General features: G+C 39.2%; 2 protein-coding genes across 9 annotated transcripts in view; both read right to left on the bottom strand.

The window, feature by feature from the left end:
• The window catches only part of shroom1 (shroom family member 1), a 33,320-nt gene extending 12,203 nt beyond the window's left edge, over positions 1–21,117 (bottom strand). For 2 of the 7 annotated variants that reach the window (XM_084940659.1, XM_084940666.1), the window contains exons 1-2: positions 20,911–21,111; positions 1,246–17,264 (exon numbers count right to left, since the gene is read on the bottom strand). The gene's annotated coding sequence lies outside the window, so the exon portion shown is untranslated. Of the gene's footprint in view, positions 1–1,245; positions 19,552–20,910 lie in introns of those variants that run through there. The other 5 variants (XM_084940664.1, XM_084940663.1, XM_084940665.1 and 2 more) reach the window with 5 other exon arrangements.
• A 2,701-nt stretch (positions 21,118–23,818) lies between these two features.
• aff4 (AF4/FMR2 family, member 4) overlaps positions 23,819–27,759 on the bottom strand; it is a 29,619-nt gene continuing 25,678 nt past the window's right edge. For both annotated transcript variants that reach the window (XM_084940658.1, XM_084940657.1), the window contains exon 21: positions 23,819–27,528. In XM_084940658.1, coding sequence (XP_084796784.1) covers positions 27,401–27,528 — 128 coding nt within the window. In that variant the 3' untranslated portion in view covers positions 23,819–27,400. The remainder of the gene's footprint in view (positions 27,529–27,759) is intronic.

Genomic DNA, 27,759 nt, shown 5'->3' with positions numbered 1-27,759 from the left:
GTTTCAGAAGCAATATCTGCAAATATGTAAAATTTTCAGATTTTATCAAGTTTACCACCTGACCCCGTGACTGGAAGATGCTGTGCACCGCTAGTGTCACACCATTTCAAATGACACTTTTTATCTGCAACATTATGGACATGTAATTGCTCCACTCTAAAGGTAACTGTTCTGACATGTATATACAATATACTATTTAATGTTGAGGCCACGTGCCTATGTGAGTGATGTGCTGCTAACAAACAGATTCTGCCAGTTTCCTGTTTGATCAGGAACTGAATAGAAACAATCAAATTTAGATTTTATATACTTATTTACTGCATTTTGAGTTCTGCAGTGGATATTTGTTCATATAGTCACTGCAGTTCATTCTCATACAAAAACCAGCTCTGGCAAGTGACTGCGGCGTTTGAGCGTTACAGTGGACTCTCCCATGACCTGCATGCATTTCTTTCACTATGTCATCAAAGTTTATAGTCACACACCTGTCATGCATACACAAAAGCAAATGCTGCTAATATAACAGAGTCAAGGCAACCAACCCAGTTTTAGGGCTCACCAGCGACCAGATTTTGCTCAACTGATTTTGTTTCCTGCGTAATCGGGAATTGTTTCATTCACAAACCACAATGATGACTTGAGATTCCTTACAGTCGCTTTCAGAATTTATTTTTTTCCCAGTGTTTCCAGGTTTTTTGCCTGGTATTAAAAAAAAACTGCATTACAGATAATCCGAGGTGGCCGTTTTGCATATACACAAAACCCACCTCCCAGGAGCCATTCACAGCTAAACTACAGTATTAAGGGGGGTATCCCATGTGTTTATGAAGGGCCTTCTGATCTGTAGTGTGTTACTCTGCGTGTGCCTTTGTGTGTGTGTGTGTTTTCTAGCCATCCTATTTTCACTGTGAACAGAGAGAGGCTCCCAAACAGGGGAGCGCTGAAGTGGAAGTGATGGAGGGGACAGGCAGTGACAAAATGTACAGAGGGGAGAGAAGGAGGGAGGGTAAGGCAGAGGGTGACCGGCCCAGACAAATACTCTCACACGCAAACCACAACAACAAGAGACAAGAGAAGTGAACAATGACAACAGGAAAGCTGAACACAAGTTAGAAAAACAGACCAAGTGTCACAGCAGCAAAACGGAGAGGGAATTAATCTGGAGCTCTACTGTGTTCAGATTGGATTGAAAATGTATAAACTTTAGGGAGCACCATCAGAAAGAAAGGAAAAAGAAAAACTCACCAGAACTCTGAGTCAAAGTCACTGCCCTTCCTGATTTCCATCTGAAAAAGAGAGTGTTTCCTAAGTTCCTAATCTGAAATAAAGATTTGCCAATTGATTTCCATGCTTGTTTCTCATTCAGAACATTGTTCGTCTTCTAAAGAGGGACCAGACCAAGTAACCAGGAGAGCCAGATATTAGAGAGAAGACTTCTAGCGGGTTCCTTCTCCCCCCACTGAGACCCGAGGCTGCCTAGCGGGGACCACTGATTGGCTAGCCGATGACGTCCGGCTCTCCGATGCACAATGAGCGCAGCGGAGGGAATATTTCACTGCTGCAGATAGCTGCTAGTGCTGCCGGCCGCCTAAACAACAGAGAGCGAGAGAGGGGAGGAAAAAAAAAGAGGCCTCGCATTCCTGGCTGGCTTCAAAGACGGAGCACAGCCCGGGCGCCATTCATTCCCAAGGCCCTGAGCCCGGCACATGGAGACTAGCCAAGGCAGGAGGGAGGGGATAATGGTGGTGGGTCGGGTGGGTGTATGGGTGACCTCCCAGCCTCCACCCCAGAGGAAAAAAAAAAAAAAAACAGTCACAAAGAACAGCTATCCCCCACTTTCATCCTAATTTTCCTCTTTCCACAATTTCTACAAGTCTCCTCTGTATTTCTTAATAAACTCATAAACTGGGCATCACACAAACAAAAATATAACACAGCAGTACTGCAGTATTTGTGTTGGTTTGAGATAAGTGGCCTCTTTTTAAACCTACAAATGTAAAGCATGTTCACCATGTCAATAATACACTTTGAATTAACAGGTTAGTTTTATTAAACCCTAAATGGGCACAAAAGACACAATATTAAGAGAAGACTTAAACCTTAGCATTGCAACACGACACTGATCAGTCAGTCACACGAGTCAACAATAACCTCATCTTTCAAAACTCCTGCGTGATTGTGTAGTGTTGTACAAAGAGCCTTGTTGCTTTCACTGTTGTTTTCTATTGAGGCTGGCACCACTAGTGCTCTGCTATGCGGGATCTTTGTTACTGTCAGCCACATCCACGATGTTCTAGTGATTTCACTGCTGGCTGACTCCACCTGTTGTAAATGTACTCTAACTTTTGTTTATGATCATGCTGAGAGAAGGAAAGAAACATTAGCATGTAAAACTGTAGCATTATCACTGAGAAAATTGACTATAATAACACTTAAAAAAGCAAACAGGCAAGCAAAGTTGGCTTCAAGTATGTTGAATGGTCAATTCTTGAGCTAGATTTGAGCTTAAAGCAATTTCCACACGTGATTACAAAAGAAATCCATAAACATAACATAACATACGCATAAACAAGGATAAGCTCATGACCACTTTCTGCCTGGCAACTGAGCTAAGGACTATATCATGGCAGATGGAGGGGAGAGTAAAAAATTTAAGAACTGCAGGCTATGCAAAAAGCAGATTTTTTTTTTATGTTTAAAAGAAATGGTCACAGGAGGAGCTTGTTTTTATTTTGTTAGGAAGACGGGATTCATAAAACCAACAAATGAGAGGAAGAGAGGTTAGGCTGATCTAGAGAGGGAGGAATGAAGTATGGGAGGGGGGTGTTAAATTCTTTCTCTTTTTTTAATGTCTTTTATTGGTGATTACGTGTTCCAGCGTGACCTTCACCATGAAGCCACGAGACTGGACCACCAAGTCTCTGAGAAACAGATATGACTCTCAGAAGGCAGAAATAGAAAAAGAGAGGATGCCAAGAAGATCAAAAGAAAGAAAGACAAATATGCAGGGAGAAACTATTAAAACGGTTAATCCTGCTGGCCCTGCTACATCTTCTGAGAAAAATGACAACAGGTTGGTTGATGGACACCCCCCCAGACAGACCGCAACAAATGCTTCTGTTATGAGCCCACAAACTACTGTTGGTACTGTTGCTCTTAATTAGAATACTGAATAAGTGTTTTTCCAGCACCATGTCACTGCAGTTGTCTCATTTTTCCAGAAGGCAAGCATTTTCTGCTACAGTCCTCAAAGCAGAGTAATGACATGTGTCTGCATAGTTTTTAACTTTGAAAAAGGACTTAGTTTACCCAGAACCCACCGCAAATTAGTCCTATTTAACACTGTCATGAACTTAACAGCTTTCTATAACAGATATGGCTCATAGCTAAGCCATATTCAAAAGGTTTATCTTTGTAAAGTCAACAAAACCTCTGAACCTTTGTAGACACGTCAAGATTTCTGTTGACCCTCCTGGTGGTGGGCCCCACTTTACAAGTGCTCTTTAAATGACTGTAAAAGTGCCAGTATGCCCGCCACATTGGCTGTTTCTCTCACCACCACTAAAACATCACACAGTCACTTTTATATATGCCTGCAGTTAACACGCAGGAAGTCACTGCAGTATTCTCCTGAACGATAAGCATCACCACATCAGCACCAATATACCAAGGGAAGAAGTTACATCAAGATTTTACCATCAGCTTGACATTACCATAGTTGATCAACAATTTCAGGCTAGCAAGAAAATTCTAATTATTTTGCAAATTGCAAAATTACAAAAATAAGTCCAGGCGACTTTTATGATACTTGGGTAATAAAGGACTACGGAAAGCAATTTCCATGCTCTGCTGTCTTGCTGTTGGTGAAAAAGATTTTTCCATCACAAACAGTAAATCATTACATCTTATTATTATCATCATTTTTTTTTTCTTCTGACTTTGGTGATTATACTAATTACACATTTGTGATCCTTTTGACAAAAACAAAAAGAAAGGCACACCAGATTAGCAGTTTGAAAACCAATCCTGGGCTGTATGTGGACACTACTGCCCACAACTCCCACTGTGTTTGGATGTATATCAGCTGCAGCACTGAGCGGAGCCTTCCTGCAGAGCAGAACATTCACTCCGTCTGAGAAAAGTTCAACCACAGCAAATAGAAATGACAGATATTTAAGTTGATGAGAAGCAGACCAAGACTCACAGAGCAAAGCTTTGACTCAATGTGTAAAATTAGAAGCCAAAGAACTTTTTGGCTCATGAAGGCCTTCATCAAGACTACGAGCCGTGATATTCTTCACTTACTGAAATATGCACATAGTGCTTTAACCTACATTCCCTTTCACTGAAATCCACAAAACCTAACTACCAGGGAGGCAAAAGAGACTCAACACAAGCTCAAATTAAAATAAAAGTTAGAAACATGACTTCACTTCTGGACAAGAGCCTCCCAGAGGACCAACAGGGCATCATTCTATTGTCCTCAATCAAACAGAAGCAGGGAGGAAGCCGTATTTGAAAAGCTGGAAGTGGATGTATGTTGAGCTCTGACAGAGCAAAGCGGCTGGTTGCGGGAAAAGGAAAGGGGCTTGCCATGCAGTGTTATCATTAGCACCAGCAGTGTACTTCTTTGTGTATGTGTGTGTCAGACACACATATGTATGAACCACAATGATTAAACAGTGAGAGCTGCAGAGAGAAACTGTGAAACTGTTGCTGGGCAGTGCTCACATCAGTGGCTAAAATCTCTAGCTGACCAAGACAAGCTGTCACACTCTAATAAGCTCTGCATTCCTGCCCTGATCTGGCCTAAATACTTGACAATATCAACACTGAGTCCACTTCATGTTGTTGTTGTTGTTTTAACAAAAAGAAAGTATAGAAAAAAGAAAGCAATATGTTTGCAACGCCAAACACTGAATGCATGTTTGTGCAACTATGACACTCCTTTTGTGTTTGCATAGATGCAAATTACTAACATCCCTTTAGTTTAGCTGTGCTTACGTAAACGCCAAAGATGAGACACACAGAAAACCCAACAAGGGCAATAAGTGTATATTAATAACATGCACCAAAGTTATTTTGTATCCTTCCTGGTCAATGATTAACCAGGAACTGCATCGTGCCTCGCAGCACTTGGCTCAAAAATGAGTACAGGCCTCTAAGAATGATAAACTATTCTCAACTGGCCTCTGAGAAGACAATTACTTTTGTATTAAAGACCCCCCAGGGCTTTGCAATGTGATCTAGTCATGGTCAGTTTAACTGGATACTGTAGGAATTCCACTGCACTAGAAGAGTAAGAGCCTACAGACTATTGGGTTTTACTTGTGTGAAGGCGAGTCTGCGAGTCAGTCTAAAAATGGGCCGTGCAAATTCATAATTTCGGCTCCATATCCTTTTCAGTCTTTGGTATGTGTAATAAAATCTGAGAACATACTGACCTAGGTCAAAATCCAGATGTAAAAAGATAGTAAACAGCCAATTACAAATATATCTCAATAAACTAAATGTTGGCCTGTGGCCTGATAAGATAATCTGATCATTTAGATACAGACTTTATTAGGTGTCCTATGCTACTACCAGGTCGGACCACCTTTTTTCTTCAGAATTGCCTTAAGTCTTCATCGCACTGATTCAAAAAGGTGGCAGAAACATTCTGCAGAGATTTTGCTCCATATTGACATGACAACATCACACAGTTGCTCCAGATGTGTCAACTGCACATCCATGAATCCAATTTCCACTGTATCCCAAAGGTGTTCAATTGGATTGAGATCTGGTGACTGTTAAAAACCATTTCAGTACAGTGACCTCATTGTCATGTTCAAGAAAGCAGTTTGAGATGATCTGAGCTGACATGACACATTAACCTCCCAGAAGCAGCCATCAGAAGATGTGTGCATTATGCTAATGAAGGGACGGACATGGTCAGCAACAATACTCAATGTAGGCTGTGGTGTTTAAAAAAACGCTTGTGTGGCACGGACATATCCCCCACACTATTACACTACCATCACCAGCCTGAACCACCGATACAAGGCAGGATGCTTTCAGCATGCTTTCATGTTGTTGCTGAATAACAATTATGACCCTACCTTCATCACAGTTAAGCAGACGACAATCTTTGTTTGGGCATGCCACTTTGAATATTTTGGAATTAATTTGTAGAATATTCAGAAGATATTCAGAATATTCAGAAGACACCACTGCAGGGCAGCAGATAAAAAGTGATTGTAAATGCGTGATACCATCAACAACAAAGGAGCCATGGCGACAGCAAGTGAGAAAGAAGAGACTGGTCCCTACAGGAAGCTGAGACAAACACCACAAAAAAGCACAATAATAAATGACCCACTTCCTGGTTAGTGGTGGGGAAAGTCTCAATGACTCCTTCATTACAGAAAAAAGTTATCTTTAAAGAAAAAAGTTGTCTATTCTTCTTGGGTCCTGAGTGTCAGCCCTCACAGCTCAGCCCGGATCTCTCAGCTGTCACTGAAGGCACTGTTAGCAGTCTAAACAGGGAGGATAATTTGATCTTCATCCAGCTCAGCTCTGTCTTTTCTTTAAGCACTACGTGTCGCTCAACTCGTCAAGCAGGGTACCAATTATTTTATTTTTATTATTATTTATTAACTTCTATCTATAAAGTGTAGAAAAATAGAGGGAGGGGGGGACTCAGTTTCCCTTCATCTTTGCTTTCTCCATCCCAAAATCAAACACAAACACTCACATCTGACATCCAAGAGTCACAGATTTGTTGGTGCCAATACATACACCACAACTATTATTAAGACATGCATGCTTACAACTTCTGTTTATGATATACACACATATAAAAGATCACATATACTGAAACCTAAATAGCTTTACATTGAGTATCGAAAATCCAGTAACAATGTAGCCATGTTTTACTGACCACTTTCACGTCTTCAGCTGACATTCTCTACCAGTGAGCTCAGTGTCGCCTGGTGGCAGTGACCATCTCTGCCATGTTACATAACGAGCTGTGGTCTGACTATAGACACATAACAAACACTGGATATCACACATGGTGGCATTGCTGCTGGGGCTACAACACCACGTGGCTTCACCATGAGGACGTGAATTCACAGAGGTGGAGACTTCCTGGAGAGAAAGTAACTTTACAGAGCATGTATTGTTCTTGTAAGACCAATCCCTAATCTTACACTATCAATGTCATGGACAAGGTATGAACACCGACTTCAAACCAAAAAGAGCAAATAAGAATATATGCCAATATAAGAGTAAATACTATCTTCAGGAAAGACCGCGTGAGGACATGTGTTACTAATGAACAACATAAAAGAAGTAAACAAGAAAACAAAAACTAAAAATAATCACAGCAATAGTGCAGAGGATTTGGAAATCCTTATGCAAGACGCTAGGCATCTGCACCTAGACAGTATAAAATACACTACTCATAAAATGCATTAATGCTGGTAAACCCAGGGTAAAGCTGTTAATGGGCTTCTCTATAGCACAAAGGCTACATGATATGACCTGGTTCTCAGGTTTTTCAAAAGCAGCTGCAGTCTAACGCTCTCTGAGGGTTTACAATGGAAATCAGTGTAACCCCAGTTTCCTGGTCTTTATTAAGAAGCTAATTAACTCTGATTTTAAAGCATGGAGCTTACAGTTAATTTAGGTGTGTATTCCTGTAGTAATCCTTACTGCAGAACATGTCAGATGTAGTAGCAGCCTCAGCCTAACTCACATATCTGCTTCTATAATTAAACTTTAAAAGATTGAGCATTAGAAATACTACTTATTTCATATAGTTATTATTAAGGGAAAGTGCAGATTTTCTTCTGTTGAATGGACTGGGGCAAAAACCCTGATTATGAAATCTAATCTCTAACACATTTTGCTGACATCATCATGATGTCAGCAAAATGTCTCATCAACTACTAGCTGGGCTACCTTTAAATGACTACAAGTGAACTGCCATGATTACCTTAAAGTTAAATCCAGTGCTTTGGTTTACAACTAAATACTGGTCATTCCCATGAGTCTCAGCTTTACTACGTGCGTGTAGTGCCAATTAGCAAACGTAAGTAGATTCTTTTCTTATAGCTGACTTTACACTCATGACAATATTGATCAGCGGGGCAAACACCTGACCCTTTATGGTGACATGGCACTTAGTGCGTTATCGCAGGCTGATTGGCTGGATTGGGAGCTTGGCAGAAGCACAAGGAATGTGCTTGATAAGCAGCGAGAACATGTACTGCAGGTAAAAGCAAACAGGCTGTTATAATCATTACACAAAACCCCAATTTTACTTGTCGTTTCTTTCAGATCACATCCCGACCTCAGGCCACTCTGAGAATTCAGTTATCAGTTATGTTAATGGTTAGTTCGCAATGGCGTCTCTTGTGCTCTAGTGTCCACTGGAAGAAATTCTCAATTTCTACACGGTTCTTACAAAAGTTGTTAATTAAACTGCTGTATCTAAATATTACTCATACTATTAAACTGGCAGTGAGCTCACCTGTTGGTCTGTGTAGATAGTACGTGAACATCTGATAAGAGACAGCCTGCGGGACACTTCCTGGTCGAATACAAAAGTGCATAAGAGAAGATCACAGAACTGTGAGCCCTCAGCAAAGCAATGAGGTCACTATTTGATTTAAAAGATAAGTTTAGACCATCTATGTCTGGCATACTCTGAGACAAACACGTTGAAAACGGACTGCCCTTTTTCCTATCCACTGTGCTCAGCGCGGCTTAATTTCGATTTGCAATCCAAAAGTTCTCATGACACCTCCAGACAGGAAAAACAGGCCTGTAGTGAAGCTTTGTTATATCATAAGGACAAAGTTTTAGTTTCAATACTGATTACATAATGACGTTAAATATTTAATCCTCTACTGAGGGAATATGCATGGGCAGAAGTGCCAGGTTAACAATGTGCCAATGGCGAATATTTGCAAAGATGCCTAAGCACCAATTATGACTGTTAGCGCAGAGACCAAGCACACTTTAGATTTAGTTATTTGATTAATCAGAATTTACCAACCCTTCTTCTAAGAACCATGTCAGCCATTTAGTAGCAACACAGGGACGTACTACAGGTCTAGCCTCAGGTTTATAAGGTTTGTTACTGCAGTCATGGAAAATCCAAAATCTCATCCCCATCCATCTGCTGCCACACAGATCGTAAATTTTCACGTCAACACACTATCCTATTACCTTTGAGACGCTCCGAGGACATAAGTAGAAATGGGCGTTTTCCCCTCTCATAATTGTTCAACCTCCTGGAGTGGCTAAAGTCAGGTTACAGTACTAAATGACCAACGGCACTCCAAGACAACAGCATTCCTGGTCTGGCCTTACTGCTCCCTTGTACCCATATAATGTGAGGCAATTATCAGTAGTGAATGGACAGTCGTAGAACAGAAAATAACAGAAGCATTTCAGAGACCGGTTTTGAGGAAAACCTGCATTCCAGACTCTAACAGTAAATACACTCCCTCATTGCTGAGATCCAAGCATCAAGGAAGGGCACTGCACACTCCTACAAAGGTTTTTGCTCACTCGGTAACTCGAGTTTGGAAGATTGTCAATTGTCAATCAAACACCAAAACAAGAAGTGTTCCCACGAGTTGTTGTAACAGCAGTTTCTCAAGTAATAAATATTTACCACGTTTCCCCATTCACTTCTATTGAAGCTTGTCCAGCTGACAAATATAAATGTGGGTTTCCTGCTCGGGTCACATGTTTTTTTTACTGCGTTGTCATCTCACAAAAAAAAGGAAAGAAAAAAATCGCTGTACACATGTTATATAAAGATAATGGCTGTGCTGTGATTTTGGCTAAATGGACAAGTGAAATTATCGCTCAGGGAGAAAGTTAAAAGCAACAGGATGCTTGTAATTTTCTTCTTTCACACACTTATTTTGGGTGTTGCAGCTTTCTAAATTGTACAAAGGAAAAGAGAGAGGCGTGCCTGGGGTGAGAAACGCCTTTGATAGCTTTTTGTTTCTAAAGCGCTATGAAAAGTCGCTAAGTTTGTAACTATGACATGAAGTGAAGAAGAACGATCGTGGCTTCATGTCAGAGTGATGAGAGCAAGGCATCAGAGTTAAGACTGCATGTACCTCCACATGTATAAAAAAAGAAGGAAAAAAAGAAGAAGAAACACGCAAATCCTGAAACTTCCATCCATGCACTTATGCAATGAACGAACCTCAACATTCAAATATTCAGCTACAGCCCTAGTTTGGTTACCTAACAGGCTCCACCCACCCTGAATGCACACCTGTGCTTGTGTCGGTCCATTAAACTAAGCCTGCATCCAGTCACAGGCACAAAAAAAATATTTAACCAATAAACTCTGCCAGTAGAATAACATGTTTTTGTCCTGCTTTTGTTGAATTCCTTTCCACAAAGAGCACATAAATGCAGAGTCACTGCAGTCAGTGGCAAAAGCTTACTGACAACAGGAGTCATTCACACATGGAGCTTTTGCTGCTGGGCATGTCAGTGACATTAAGTCTGGAAAGGAAGGAGACAAAGGAGAAAACAAACATGAGGATAAAAAAGGAAAACATATAAGAAACTGTTTGATCACTATCTAAAGTGGCATGATGAAAGTAGCAGACATGCCTCTAATCTCCCTCTTTTTACCTGGCACTATGCTTTTAGATGCATGAAAAGGACAGTCCAGATACAGAGCAGCAGCTTCATCAAGGACAACAAGGGGAAATTTGCTCAGTGTTGCATTAGGAGATTTGAATTGCAAAACAACCGGGAAGGCAGATAGAGGCAGTCTGTGTGGGCAAACAGTAAATATGCACTTCTCCCTCTGCCTCCAACTTGACACTGAACAACAGATCTGATCCAAAGCATATTTTTGAGGAAGGAGATTTGAATGTTTAATCTAGAACCCACTTGGCCACTGTGACCTCCCCGCTCAGTTTAACACCCTCCAAATGGCAGATGAAATCGAGCAAATTAAATTGGCCAGCATTCTCCACATTTTTGTTTTCGCTCAATGAGTGCAAATTATCAGGATTACCCACCCTGATAGAACAACCGGATTAAGCCAAGGAGAGATGAAGGCCCCTTACCAGAGCCTGACTAACGGGCAGAGCTGCAAGCAGTAACTCAGTCAATTAATCAGGTTGTTAAACTGAAAAATTGATAACTTATTCTTTTCATAATCACTTGTTTTAATCCCTTTAATCTACTATTCCTTTAATTTCTATAATTTGTTAGCCTTGGCTCCTACCCATTCCTCTTAAAGTGTAAAACAAGTGAGGGTTTCCAGCAGATTTCCTTTTGAGAAGGATGCATTTCATCTGCTATAGTAACCAAGTGAATAAAGTGCCTGGAACATAAACATGACTGGAAACCACCTCACTGTTTGGCAGTTACTTGTCAGAAACCATCTGGTGTCTGACTTTAAATTCCTGTTTATCTAAAGAAGTACTTTCGTGCATAAACATTGCAGGTACAGAGACACCAAGATTAGAGTAATTTAGCCACCACACTAAATAAACTTTCTGCTTCCTAAAATACTAACTTGCTAACTGAAAATGCCTACAAGCACACAAAACAAACAAGTGGTATGATCACATCTCTCAAGGTAGTTAACAAAAAGAACAGAAGCTAAAATGCTCAAGCTGACCCATGATCAGATGCTACTACACTTTATTGCAACAGATCTAGCAAGCTGTAATTTGACCTCCTCACCCCTGCTAATCATCTTTCCACTCTACATGCACACAAAGTACATTTAATCTAGTGGGCAGCTTAATGACAGATTTTTTTTTTTAATTCTTAATTCCCAGCTTTAAGCATGCTCCACATATTTTTTCATGACCATATAGTAAACAAACCAGTACCAAACACTTCCAGTGATACCTACTTCCTCAGTTTTGATGCATAGTTAGGGCTGTGCGATATGACCAAAATCTCATATCCCAATATAAAACATCTGTCGTCCGATAACAATATAAATCACAAAAATGTAACATTTTCTATAAATTCCGTGAATCTCGGGTAGCTGAAGTGTTTCCAGCTGAGCGTCGTGTATCTGGAGTCGAGTGTTTTACCGATGCATTAAACTACACATTTTTAGACATAGGTTGTAACGGCCGCCGATTTCTTTGTGAGTATTTATTACACGGCGTGCTGCAGGGAAAAGCCTGTTCTAACGTTTGAGTCTAAGGTTTATTTTTTAGCACCTGATGGCTCTTTTTTTGCTTCTCATCGGTAAATACTCTCCATACACTTTCACGTGATTCAGTTTATTTTGAAAAGTCTCAACAGGATCTTGAGCTTTATTGTGAAAGGTTTATGTGGAAAATAAACAAGCGGACACGTGATGGTTTTACCGTCGCTGTTGCTAACGACAATGCATAAAAACAGGCGCTTGTCCGTCCATAGTGTGGTTATATTAAATATAAGAGAAAGAGAGAACTTTAGGAAATTAATATAGCCACTACAGTGACCATCAAAACGATGAAAAAATATTGCCGTAAACAGTTTATTTTGCGACACAACGAAACAAACGATAGTGTAAAATGAAACGATAGATGTTTTTATATCGTCATCCGATATATATCGTTATATCGAACAGCCCTACATGAAGTAGATCATTTATCTTTTTGAAATGACTGCAGTGACAGTTTCCCTCAGTACAACACACACAGTATAGAATATCACGCCACCACTCAGTTGGTGTGTAGGCTGAAGAAAAAGAAGACGAAATCTCCTGTAGACCCCTGTCCTCAGGAAGTTGTGAGTTCTCTTTGTGCAACAAGGCCCAGCACGAGGCATTTCCTACCTTTTGCCTGGGGACTCTCCACACTAGAAGAACATTGACTGACCCTGAAGACTGTGTGTTTTGTTGCCAACTCCGGGACTCAACTCTGAAACCTGAAAGACAGGTGACGTTTGTGGAGAAAGATGGCTGCCGCATGGCATGACCTCCGAGTCTAGCAGTTTTATGTGAGTCAAAAGGCGAGGAGTGCCTGCTTGATGTTCCCGCAACTAGCTGGGCTGACCACATGTTCGAGCACGAGCCAGAACCAATGAAACATCTGTGAACCTTGTTCCTCTCCTTCCAGGAGCAGAAGTTTCCTTTCATTTTCCACTTTATTTGTCAGGGACCATGTCCAAACAAACAAAACATTAATCTCCTAAGAGAGGAGGTGCATTATACCAGATTTAGCTGCTAGCTAATTTCCATCTGCAGTCCCTGAGCATTTCAAATAACAAATAAAAATACACAGAAACACATCTACAGTTAGCAAATTATACTAATACAAATGTAGCTGATAGGTCTATACACTAATTCAAGCATCTCGGCTAAAATTTAAAACCACATGGTACCACAGTATCCATGTGAAGTTATAGTCACAGCACTTTTCTTACTAGCCCCAGATAGAAAGCTGGTATAAAGCCCATTTTCCCATCATAATGCAATCACAAGCAAAGAATTTGTTCCCTCAACAGGCTGATAAGTCTTTCAAACTAAGTAATCTTGGCTAAGCGCTTTTGCTCTGAGAAGTTTTCTTTATGCTGCAGAGAACTATATAATAAAAAATAAACAACTAAAAGCAGAGTTATTATTTTATCTGGAGTACAGTATTTCTTTGTTGCGACATGAACTGAGTTTTCTGCATTCGTTCCACCTTTGCCTAAGTAGTTTCACTGACAGAGCACATGACAAAGGTGTATCAAAAGAACAAATGTGTGTCTAATGTCCTGATAATTACAGAGTGCCACCCACACCTCTGCATACGCCTCACATTATACCAACGCCTCTGCCAAGGTGAAATACTTGGTATTAACTTCTAATTATCCTGCTTTTGAAACACATACAGTAACCTAATAGTGCTGATTATCATGCTCAGGAGTCAAGCGATTCCTAATCTCTATAGTCTTTCTCAGCACCAAGTTTACCACCGTGGTTAATTTTAGGGGTACTGATCACAATGGGCTCATGTTGCTAGTGGCAGTGCAGGTTTCCTACCTCAAAGCGGGGGATGAAAAAGGGGGTAAGGAGAAGGAGGAGGACGGTGTGGAGGGGTTAAGACTTTAAAACAAATCACACAGAGATTAAACTTCACTAGAAAACAGTGCAACTCAATTTGGACTTTGTAACCTGGTACAGAAAAACAGAGTGATGTAGAAACACTGAAGTGACTACAGGGGTTAACATTAATGTCTTCTCTAAAAAAAAAAAAAAAAAGCTATTCAAGATGGAAAAATACTTAAAACAGTATTTTTTTTCACAGTGCTGTTATATATACTATTACATAATAACTATATGTCTTGGTTGCGTTTTTTTAATATTTGTCTTGTGGCTTGGCCTGTTCTAGTCAGATGGCATATTAACCCTTTAAGACCTACCATAGAACCAAGTCCGCCAGAGCTTATAGTATATTTTTACATGCTGTGGAGCCATTTTTTGGAGCATTTCAAGTTGCTATACATCAATACAACCATTATAGCCCAAATTTTAATAATATGTCTGCATTAAGTGCATAGTAATTACATAAATTGCAAAAAAGTGCAATAAACTACAAAAAAATTTAAAATCGTTTTTGATTTTTTAACATATATTTCTAGTTAGAGAAATTTAAGAGGCTTATCCCTCAAAACTGTAAATACAAAAAAGTTGCACAAACTAGTTTCCCACCAAAGGAAATTTATTTTAAGTGTCTTCATAGTTTTATTTTTGAGATACACCAATTTTCATATACTGCAGGAAAAACGAAAAAATATATTATAGTGCAAATTTGCAAAATAACAGCATATGCATCAAAATAAAATATTTCCAGCAGTGCAATATGAGTCCTCAGCATCCCAGAAACGACACAGAAAGTCATAAAGTCAAACATAACTTTTAAAAACACAAGTATAGGCTCATAAGGCCACGATGGTAAAAAAACTACATTTCCGCAAAATGACGTCACTTCCGGTTTCGGGCAGGTCATGCCGGACATGTGATAGTTCACGCTGATGGACGTAGGAAGTGTTACAAACAGCTGATCGGATGGCAAAGCGTGTTTCTGGAATATTATGTTTTTGTTGCTGCAAGTGCTTTTTATGCAGGTTTTGCAAAGCTATATGTGGAAGGAAACTGTGACCTAGGACAAGCTGATGGCATAAGATGTAAGTACAACTCCTCCGGTTTCATATGCAAAAAAAATTATTGTGCTAGCTTACGTGGTTGCAGTGCTACCGAGATTTAAAAATAGTTACGCAAAATGGAGCGTGTCCGCTCCGACCGGCTTTAAAGGGTTAATAGTCTGAAAGGTCCAAAGGAATAAGACAGATTGCATGTAATATTAAACAGGACCATTTCTGGCAGAGAAAAATCAAAAAGAAATCTGTCTTAAATTACTTCAGAAGGGCAGCTCACGATGATACTCATTTTTCCTTTAATCATGAGTATTTTAAACGTAAAAAAAAAGATATTCATTTCACACTGGCATGAAACAGAGAACAGCAATAAATTTTGTCATCAGAGAGGCTTATTTTTGCATGACAAATGACTGAAACCATAATTCTATTGCAGAATGTCAACTAAACAATCCACTGTACAATCACTTTAGCCCACACTAATTTATCATTTTGATGTGTGCAACGTGCTGAAGCTATGTCAGCACTGACTGCACAACCACACACACAAAAAAGACATCAAGCGGTTAGTTCCAGCCATGTCGGACAGCTGTAAAGGCCTCTTTTATTAGTCAATATCACAGCCACATTAATGCGTCCCTGGCCAGCTCAGGTCTCACTGACAACCCCTCACCCACACTTTTTCATCAGGGGCTATGAAACCTGAGAGGACCCTAAAGCAGACCTGCAGGCATGGCACACACCCAAGCACACACCCCACAGACTGTGCGCCTTCCTGCCTTTTACTGAATACTCCACTGTGAAAACCACAGTGAAAAAAGCAATAGCGTAATCCCCAGTGTCATTCATTAGAGATTTTACAACTGTAAAGTAATAATCCGTGATCAGTGTGCAGCATTTAAGTCCAGCGCTGTGCTGGATTTGGATTTGTCCTGATGGATTTGCTGCATGTGTTGTTCTTGACAAATAACTCAATGCATTATTTTCTCTATTTATGCAGAATTTAAATTGGTCAGTTCAAATATTTACAGAATAATCTGCTTTTATATCATGCAGAAAGAAACAAAAATTGCATATTTAATCACATGTAAATCTTAAGTTATTTCTTAAGTTGTTGGATAAGCAACAAGAAATCAATAAGATAAGAAAAGATTAAAAAAAGATATGGTATAGAAAATATATTTTTACAGTCCAGGTTCCGCTGGGATATACTTTCGAAAAGGCAAAAACACGATGTCTTCTAATTAAAAGTACCCAGTGAAGTTTTTGCCCTTGTGTGTCATCATGTCAGCACTTTTGTAGTGTTTATTTGTCTCATGTATGCTAACAATGATGCACATGCATGCAACTAAGTTCAATCTATCAACAAGTTCAGGGTTTTCATTTAAAAAAATCCAGCAATGATCCAGAGACAGAGAGGAAGAAATCTGCAACACAACTTTGAAACAACAAAAAATGCCCCTTGATTTTGTTTTTATAAAAGACAACCCCACGGGGCACCTTTAAATACTTTGTGAGTGTAAAAGACCTTTATCTAATGTGCTGCTACAATTCTATCTACACAGCTCCTAAAAAAAGCAGAAAAAAAAGATTCAGGATGTATTTTTAAAAGCTGCCCATACAAGTAGGTTACTCACATGTTTTACCACACACATGCAAAATGCACTCATGACATATGACACTACCACATAACAATGAGGGGCTTATAGGTCCAAACAATAGAGCAGGAGTGGTCCTGTAAGAGCACCAGAGTAGGAAGGCACACACATAACCGAACACACTTTTCAGCTTCCCCAAAGGGGGGTCTCGCCCTAGCCAGTAATAACCCCTGGCAGCCATTTTTCTTCTTCATGTCCATCCATTATGTAGGACTTTAACGGGTTTTCTGCTCCTCTGACAAAAGAAGGAGGATCTGACCATAGCTCACAACTACAGACAAGTGAGTTGTCAAAGCCATTGTAAATAAACCCCTGTCATTGCCTGCAGAACAGAGCCCTGGAGTAAAAGACAGGAAACGAGGAGGGGAAAAAAAGCGAGCAAAAAGAGCTGAAAAGGTTCCACCTGTTTAAGTCTGCTGGATGGTGATGGGGACAGCCTTGCCTGTTTCTCAAACACGGAGCGTGAAGGACCCCCTCAAATGTCTGGAAGGCCATCCATGCATGAGGAGAGAGAAGATGACGGTGAAAGTGAAGGGTGCTCAGACAATCTTTATGTATGCATGCATATAGACAGCGATGATTTAAAATAAAGACTTACATGTGATCAGCCATCATTTTTACCATTGTTATACCCTTTATACTAAAGAAATGATTCAATACAAAACAAGGAGAAAGGGTATCCAAAACTATGACTAGGTATATGATGATGAAGAGTCCTTAAGTTTCCTCATATTGCCCAACATCACAGAAACCATCTAAAGGCAAAAGGACATTTTCACCTAAGTGTCGATCATATAATAGCATGCTTTTAAAAAAAAAAAAAGTCAACACCAGTTATGCATCTAACCTTGGTATCTAAATGTTCCATTTGCAGCTCGTCTGGTGCAACTTAATAACAACACCTACAGACTTCCCTTGTTTAGTTTATTACTTATTAATCATGTAGGGCAATTTGGGCTTGAATACACCCTACAAGCAGGTTTTTCTCTTCCTCTTGTGTGCTCTTACTTTAGGTAACTATAAAAGAAAAATCAACTGATCTGCCATGATTTCCTCATCAGGCCCTCATGAAAGTCACTGCAGTGCAAGTGAGCATATCTGAATACGTATACAAAACACAGAGGCACGCTAAAATCCTCTTCAATTATCACATCGACCTTCCCAAGGGCACGACTTTCAACAGCCTTACGAACTGGACCACTAAACATTATAACACCTAACATCAGCTCTAACTAGGGTTTAATTAATATGTTACAGTATCAACACGACAATGTGCCCACGCTTTAAGAAAGACTAACCTCTTTCTGGATGATATAAGGTCAGATATAAAGTCTGGGTAATAAAGTCAGACTTTAGTGGTCCAGTTTGTAAGGTAATAAAGTCTGACTTTATTACCCCTAAAATCTTGATAACATTGTGTCTGAGGACTTTGGTCAGCAAACATGTTTTTGCTTTTACGTCAAACAAACACATTCGGATTCATTTTATTTTTAAAATGAATGACGCACTGCTTTTATACTTGGTCACTACGTGCCAGACGTGGACCGCTACAATTTGACATACTGCACAGATTACACTTTTCCCAAATCTTTCCTTCTGTGATAAACAAATCACTCTATACGGGGTGAAAGCAGCCACCCTGGAATTGTCAAATAATTGGTACCGGTTTGGGTTATTGTGAACACAAAGACATGGATGTTGAAATGGAAACAAAAGAAACCACCGGGCCACCTCAGCTTACCAAAACATGTCACAAAACACAGTTGTAAAGGATCAAATTCTCCCTGAGAGAAAATGTGAATTCGTTCGATATGGCACATATCTATTTTGACAAATCAAACACACATTTTATCTGCCGTTTTACCTGTGACATACTTCCAATAAAATCTCAGAGTACTTTATTTCTCGCAAAAAATATGGTGATATTTAAGTTCCTACTGACCAAAAATCCCTAGAAAAACAATCACCACTTACTATGCTCTTAAACTTCTTTCTTATAGCTGATTACAGCATGCCTGCGTCAATCCTTTCGTTCATCAAAAGACGCCAGTGAACTTAACACCTAATTCTATGACTCATTCATGATATCACTTTTTTCTTTCACAACGGTATACATTTATCTTCCCGGAACCAACAATGCCATTCACACATCAGTCTCACATCATTCAGGTTCAAAGCAAAAGGTATATTACATCAAGCCTGCACTTCCATCATGTAAACAATCCACTTAAGGCTAATAGAAACTAACAGGCTTCTCATTGATTTACAACTTAGAGACCTTCCTGCTACATCTTACGCCATTATTTCACTATGATGCCTCGTGCAAAGTTCAAAGTGAGGCTGATAATGGTTTAATTACTGCGCTGTTAAGTAATGTGTTAAAGATTTCTGTTACTTTCAGCTGCTTTGTCTCTGAAATTTAATGAGATTTTCTGTGTAATCCCATTTCATCTGGATCAACCACAAAAACCTCAGTTTCTACAGAAATAATCTGAAACCTATGTGAAGTATAACCTCACGCCCACAGCCAAGCCAGTCGCTTCAACCTTGCAGTGGTTGGTTGTATAAAAGGTCACAAAAAGAATTTAAACATCCAAAACTACATACGTTCAGCTGCAGTGTGAGTAATTTTCCACCGCTCGAGGAAAAAAAATAAACATAAAAATGACCATGTCCTACAGGTCGAACAAAAACATACTGCATGCAGGGTTGAATTCCTACAACATTACATACTTTACTTTTTTTCCCTAAAAAAAAAAAAAAGAGAGAGAGAGAGAGAGAGAGGGGAAGACTGAGATCAGGTTTCAACACCCAGTCTAAGTTTACATTTACACCCCATGGCTTTGTGACCCTATACTCTCATTTATAACGCTACCCTTCTGCTATTTGCTTCCATCTTTGGTTTCCGGCTTTCTTTCTTCTTTATACTTCCTGCAAACAACACTTACTCAGGCTACAGTCCAAGCCGCCACCTGTATGCAACCATTACCAAATATTTGTATTGCCACATGCTAGCTGCCAATTGGGATCAACAGGTGTTTATGCAAGCACCTCTGGGCTAAGTCCCTCATCTCTCTGCATGCATTACGCCTACATAATTATACCCAAATATCTGAGTGCGTGCTGCTGTCAGGTCAGGCTCTGTGGACGTAGCTGGGGTTGAGCCAGGTCAGCAGCCCCGAGCATGGCATCCTCCAGCAGTGGCAACAGCAGCACACAGAGAGGCCAGTGTGCTCCCACCATCTGACCATCCTCACAGCCTAAGTGCCTCAGTTTCAGCTCCAACACAAAACACCAGTGTCTAGTTTCCCTTTAAATAAAACATACTCCACTCATTAGCTAAAAAGCCCCCCCACCCCTCCCTCCCTCCTTGTGCATAATTGAGCGCTAGGTATCAATTTAAGGCAATGAAGTGAGGTTAGAGCAGGACAGTACTATGTTTTTTTAGTTGTTTTGATTTGTTTCAACCAACAACCAAAGCATGAGTAAGTAAGGTACAACACAGCAATTTAATATGGTGATAACAGTAGTTAGGGTTTAGGGTTGTTTCTTTCCAGTCCTCAGTATCTATTACAAGCTTATCAGTCAGCTGTCAACTCAGATATCGCTTATTATCTCCCACTGTTACCTAACATTCATGAACAGTAATAATAATGTCTATTAATAAGAAGCTGCTAACATTAACGCAGATAAAACCTCATCATATTACAAACTAAGGAAAACTATGGCATTTTAAAGGTTAAGGGTATAGATTAAGAATTACATCTAATTTACACACACACATACATATATAATGCATTTATTAAGTATTACAAAATAAATAAGTAGCGATATAAGCAGCCTAGATGGGCTTTGCTAAATACCACCAGATCCTACTATTGACCTCACCTCCCAGTAATAAAACTGAACTGAGACCAGCTGTAGCTTATTCGTGGACACTTTAACTTCCCACAGACAGGAAAAACAACTTGTATAACAGCAACAAGAGGTCTGACTGTAAGGTGTCACTGTCATACAGGTATTCTGCGAACATTTTCACAAATAAACCTGCTAAAGCTGACAACCGAAACTGAGCAGCCACGGCGATACTGGATGCACCTGCTGCCACCCTAAACTACCCTCAACGTACCTGCCGATTCCCGCTTCTTTCGCGGTCCTCAAACTGTAGCTTTACTCCTGGTTTGTTGTCTTCAGTGGGTTTCCTCTTCGTTTATCAGTGATAGTTACACTAACTAACAAGGACGGCTCACCTGTATATGGTTAGCTGGCGTGTCTCGCAACCTCTGGTAATGAGCTTTCCTTTTCCTCCGTCCGCACTCAGCTTACCTTATTCCCTGGAGAGAGAAGCGGATGAAAGGTAACGGAGGACCAAGGTGGCCAATTAGACGTGGCGGGAGGCGGGCGAGGTGGAAATGCACGACATCCTATTGGTCAGAACACATTAATGGCGGAGCAGTGGAAAAGTTAATTTCCCTGTATTGTTTTCATTTATAAAAAAGAGAGAGAGAGAGAGAGAGAGAGCGAGAGAAAGAAAGAAAGAACGAAAGAAAGAAAGAGAAGGAGGCGCAAGAAAGCTGAAGCTAAACTTCGAATATAAAAAGATTTTGAAAATAAAATTATCTGTAAGAAACGACAAATGTTTAAAATGTGCCTAAATAATAAAAATAAAATGTGGCAAGTTGCCTTTACAAAGAGTTAATGTTCTCAGGCCAGAGCAATGTGGATTGAAAGGAGCTAATCATTTCTAAGAGGCTCTGCCATGCAAAGCTATATAAACTACTTTTGTTTCATGCACAGAAAGATTAACTAGGCACCTTTTTTTTAATCTTACTGAAAGACATGAATTACTGAGGCCAAACAATTTGGGTGGTTTGGGATGTCATGAGCTCACTGTGAAGATATTCAGGGAAAGTCAGGTTACTCTGATGTCGTTTGTTACTGAGTCACAAACACTGTATGATCTCAGATTGCATTAGTTACTGTAAGCTCCATAAAGGCATATTCATGGACATGTAAAGGTATATTTAGTTCATGGACCACATTCAGTATAATTTAATTCTATAAACTATCTTCAAGCTAACTCTACAGTCAATATTTTTTCCTTAAACTCTACATTGTTCTGTCTGTTCCTTTAAACTCCCTGATTCAAGATTAAATGAAGCACTTGGGGTGTCTCTTTTTAGTTATCCATCACCTCTGTGCATGTCACATGGTCTGACTAACAATCAACTGAAGTGGCAGGATAGGATAACAGCAATGACAATAGCAACTAATGGCCACTTGGTGGCAATTCATTCACTGTGGAATGAAGCCTAGGCTTTGTCCTGGGTCAGCAGCCATCTGTGGTGTACACATCACTACATAGGGTTGATAAAATAATGTCACACTGTGTAAAAAGAGACTAGAGCTGGATAATTCAAATACAGCTTCATATGTGGTTCACCACTCTGATTACACACCACGACGGTTCATTATCACTGCTTAATGCAAAGTATTTTCACTAGATGTGGGAGTCACCAGTCACCCCACAAAATATGACCAGAATACTTCACTCACAATATGATATCATTGTGATTTTTTTTAAATATATTTTCCAATATCCTGAGTGTTGCAGCAACAAATACTGCTATTTATAACTTTTTTTCAACTGCAAGTTATGTCCTCAAAGTTAAACTATATCTGTTTTATCCAATAAGCTCAAGTTATCTCACGTGGGGTATGTTTTTTTTGCTGCAGAGTGAAATTGTCAAGCATACCAGCACTGAGTCGAATCTCCTTGAGTTGTGCTAATTGACAAAGACTCATCCAGACTGATGGCAACATGTTGCCAATCTGTCTGCATTTGTAAATTACACAGGAGTTACTTCAAACTGCAAGTGTTTGCAGAAAGGTTTCCTCCTATCAAGAGAGATGAGTACTTTTACATTGTAATGTATATTGTGACTCCAGGACCTAACTTGTGTGTATTTGTATTTATTTAGGGTGTTTTATCTTTTTCATTCTAGCAAGATTTGCCATTCTGATATTGGGTTTGGAAACAACAACAAACAATAATTGCAAGAGTTCATTATGCTTTACTACCACAGACAAATTTTGTAGACTGTTTCTTGAGATTGCACAAGGAAGATTACCTTATTTCTAAATATACAATCTGTTTTAAGGGGGGAAACACTTCAGTCTAGATGGGTGTTAGTCCCATTTTAGTTTGCAGGCCACATACAGTATCATTTGATCTCATTTAGCCCAAGCCACTAAAAACCACTGCATAATTACATTTCCAAAAATGTTCCTTTCCTGTGTAAAGAAGTACACAGATATTCTGAAAACATTTGCATTTAGTGAATCATCCAGACTTTTAACAAACAGACTGAGATGTCTGGTAAAAATAGGAACAATTTCAACAATGGTCTCAGTTTTTCCACATTCAGTCAGCGTGTCATCGCAGAGAAATGCGTCCGCAGGGCCCCTCAGCTTATAAATATTACTTCAGTGTGGGATAGCAAGGCCATGGGTATCATGGACATCAGCAAAAATGCTGTTAAATTGACAATGACTCAGACATTTGGCATCGACTAAATTAACAGCTCTGATCACCACCTTTATGATGTGCTTGATTTTTTGCAACATGATGGGTTCCTGGTGAAAAATATGTCAAAAAGTCCACTAAAATAAGCCCTCATTCCCTGCAAGAATGCACTCTTTAGAGAAGGCAGTTCTGTTTTGTGTTTGTTTAACGGATGCTCACTTCATTAAGTACACCTGTTCAACTGCTTGTTGACCTGGCAACAGCGTGTGGTCCAGGAGGACCTGCCAAGGTTCAAATGGAGCGTCAGAAAAGGAAAGCAAGGGGATTTATTTTAGGGACTTTGAACAGAGCATGGTTGTTGATGCCAGATGAATTAAGAGCTCCGAAGGCAAAAAATGAGAGAAATTTATAAATTGTTAAGACACAAAACACGTCAGTTGCTTTAAACTACATCAAGTAGAAAATATAAAGCTGATGGAAAGGAAAAAAAAAGAAAAGAAACAGCACTCTATTAAACATATCCATATATATTTTATTCTCAATACGGCAAAATACAAAGAATATTCAGGACAGACTTTTATTAGTCACAATTAATACTCACTTCACAAGAATGCTTTTAAATTACATTACCTAAGTTTGAAGATCAAACTTCAATGAGTACCTTTAATCATATTGCATCCATCATATATAGTATCTCTATCATCAGTTCTCTTAAAACTAATCCAATTTAGATTATTGTACATAGTGTATGCTGCTGGTCTCGGCTCTGAGACAACTTCTAGAAAAAAAGGTGTTATACAACTTACTGTATAAACTGCTACAACTGGTTTTGATGTGTAGAGAAATACCTCTGTTTCAAAAGACATGTTGGACCAATTGTTCAAAAGGGACACATAGTAAATATACCTCTCTCTGAGGAAGAAACAGACATGGTTTTACAGAACAGACTGTACACATGCCATCCATCCATCCCATGAGATCAACAATATACACTTCATGAAAAAGTACACAGCTCCATATCAAATACAGAGAAGACAAAATATTCGCACTTGGATCGAGAGACGTTAATGATTATGCGGCAACCGTGATACTGAGACAGTGAAGCAGAAGACAAAGAATACCAGCACAGTTAGAAAAAGGACTGAGAAAGCATTTGATATACAGAGTTAACAGACTAGGAGTGTAATCTGTAACCACTTGGAAGAAGGAAAAAAAAAAATCCCAAAGGGAAAAAAAAAAAAAAAAATGTGCATAAAGTATCTCACAAGTATATTTACAGCATTTTTAAATTTAATAAAAATGTCAACCTGTAGTAGAAATTCACCCTTAAAGAAATGTTATATTTACAATTTATACATTTGTATTTAAATAGAAACATGCAAGTGTTAACATTTTCCTACTGAATGAAAAAAACAAACAAAACAAAAAAAACTCATCTTACCCTGGATTCTTTCAAGTTAGAATTAATATTAATTACTAATTACAATGAAATCTCATCCTGAACAACCCCGTTACATTTACACCTTCCTATTTCATAAAACGGTGCTCATTAAAAAGGCAAAATAGGAAAGGAACATTAAGCAAAAGGGGCAGAAAAATAAATAAGTATGAGTAGCAAATCGTTAAAAATTTTCTCTAATGCTAAATTATTTTTTTTTTCGTTTTAGGATTTATTTATTTTTTAATTCATTTCTTTTTTACATTTGAGTACAAGATAGTGTAGGGAACACAAGGCGCTGACCTCTACTTACAAAGTGTACCAGTGTATGAAGACATTGACTGGGCTGGCAAAACCCACAGAGGAATTCCTATGAGAAAAGTGGCCTCCAGCTTTAAGTAGAAAATGGCTAAAGCCATCTGTGTTTGGTTATAAAATCAGATCTATACACACACATCCATGCACCCACACATGAACGCACACACACACAGCCAAGCTCGCATACTAAACCAGTACACAAAATTGCAATAGCTAAAGGCATTGGATTTGAGTTCAACAGGTTTCTCACTGAGGTGGGAAAAAGAAAGTGGGGGACAGAGGAATCCCAAACATAAAAATATAATTATTTTTTCCACAGAAACAGTTTTTTCTTTTTTTGTAAAAATCCTGCATAGATTAAAATAATACCTCCTATGACTTGCTTTTTTTTTTTTTTTCAAGTGTAAGATAAAATAACAGTATCCCTTCCTACAACAAAGGCCAGGGAGCCAGTAAAAGAAAGAAAATGACAAGAAAAAAAGGAAGGGTCAAACCTGGGCCAAACAGCATTTTGTTTAGTCTTGACATGCAGGGGGGAAAATAAATTAAAAAAGGCATTATAGATCTTTCTGGCACGTTCTTGTCCAGCCAAAACAAAATGAATGCCATCTGGTCCAGGCTTTAGTATTTCCAGCATATTTTGATAGAAAGTGGGCTTGAAACAACCAAAATGGACAGTTCATGTAAGTGAATTACTGTAAAATCCAAATGCCAACTTGAAAATCAACGCAATGTTAACATACTGCCCCAGCTACTATCTTGTAATACAAGTGCGATTACAGTTTGACAACTTTAAATAGGAACATATACAAATACTTGTTCTTATAACCTCTGTTGTAACCCTGCTTTATGCGTCTGACATGTTATACTTTTGCTTGGCTAGAAGGAAGTAAAAGAAACTGGTTGGTATATAAATAAAATCTATATTGGTTTTTATACTTTTTCTTGAAATATATAATCATAGATTTAAAACTCTGCTGTATAAATACAACACTGATCATCTGCATCGCTGATGAGTTCCATTCCCCAGACAACATATTTCCCTTCAAATAAATTAGCTTCTGTTCAGCCAAATTAGCGGCAACTCAGGCCCAGTTTTTATAAAATGTGCTGTGACTGCATTGGATGTGGACATGATCTTCAATACTTAAACACTCCCTGCTGTTCCCTAGAAAAATAGAATAACACTGATTTGGAAACGGCTCGTCCTCTAGGAAATTTTTGAATGAACAATGCCGCTGCGAGTGGGAAAGAATTGTGAAGCTTCAAAGAGGCGGAAAATCTCAACGTTTGCCATCATCAATCTTGCTGAGGTCTCCCGTTAGCGACCCCTGGAGGCCATGTGAAGCATTTAATTTATTAGAAAGTGGCATTCACATTTCATGATTCTGAAAAATGAAATGGCACTTTTTGAACCAAGTACACCAACCAACAGATGTCCTAAGGGATCATTAATAAATATGTGTGTGCCCCACAAAATCTGCTATGCACAGTAGCCCTTCCTTCAGTCCTTAAATCTTCAGTGGGATTCTTCAAGGTTTAATTTGTGGTGACCAACACCATCTTTGCAAATACATAAAAAAAAAACAAAAATAAAACACAAACCCAGTAAATGCTGCAAGAATAACTGCTGAAACAACTGTTAAGTGTTAAAAAAAAAACAAAAAAGTAAAAACTGTGAAAAGAAAAGAAAAATAATTGAATCAGATATGACCGGTGACTATTTTCCTGTAGCTGACATACAAGGCACAGAAATGATAAAGAGAAACCTTCATTTTTAAAGCACCTTTGGTGTTCATGGGAGGTACTTTGGTGAAACAAAGACAAATAAAAAGTTCAAAGCCAAAGTAGCCTAAAAACCAAAGCAGAGTTTTAGTGTATTCATAATAAATAATTCACCCAGTGCTTCCATGCTGAAGAGATTAAAAACATGGCCTTCGAAGATTTCTTAAGAATGCCGATATATGTGTGAAGCCAGGCGATAAGCTCTTCTGACTCCTGCTGCAGTTTGGATGCTTATCCCTGTGTGGTGCCGTCGAAGGTGAGAGATGCTCTAAATTGCTCAGTGTTGGTATTTTTGTCTTGTTTTTTTTTTGTTTTGTTTTTTTTTTTTGGCAAGCTGGTGTAGGAAATGGACACAGTGTTGGAGATATGTCTGAGAAGTTCATCACACGTGTGTGTAAATGGAGGACCAGAGGAGGGTTGTGTTTGTGTGTCTGTCTTCTTTGAGGGCATGCGTGCGTGCGTTTGTGTGTCTGTCTCTGAGCAGATGTTGCCGAACACAAGAGGCTGAGGTGTGGGTGTGTGGAAAAGCAGCTTGCAGGGAGTGAGTCCTCGCTAGGGACTAACTTTTGCGTCCAAGCGCAGCCAGTGGAGGCCCTGCCGAGTGTAACGCACCAGTTCTGTCATGCTGCTGGTGTTGAAAATCAGAGGTCCCATAACTTTGTCCAACTCTGTGAAGAAGTCTGGAAAAGAGGGAGAAAGAAAGAAAGACTGGTTAATAAAATGACAGAAGACTGATAAATTAGGTCCTATTACCAACCAGACCACACAGAGTTAAGTGCATTCAAGGGTTTTAATGTACACCGATTGTAGAGACAAAAAACATTTTCACAATTTGTCACATTTGTCAACATGTGTGACGGGAAAAACCAGCCAAAGGACACAGACTGAGAATCTCAGCTGCACACAAAAAC

Source organism: Perissodus microlepis, chromosome 10 (genome assembly GCF_051167445.1).
Source record: "Perissodus microlepis isolate ML-2025 ecotype Zambia chromosome 10, ASM5116744v1, whole genome shotgun sequence".
NCBI lineage: Eukaryota > Metazoa > Chordata > Actinopteri > Cichliformes > Cichlidae > Perissodus > Perissodus microlepis.
The sequence above is the reverse complement of the archived record's forward strand: the minus strand, read 5'-3'. Positions and strand labels throughout refer to the sequence as shown.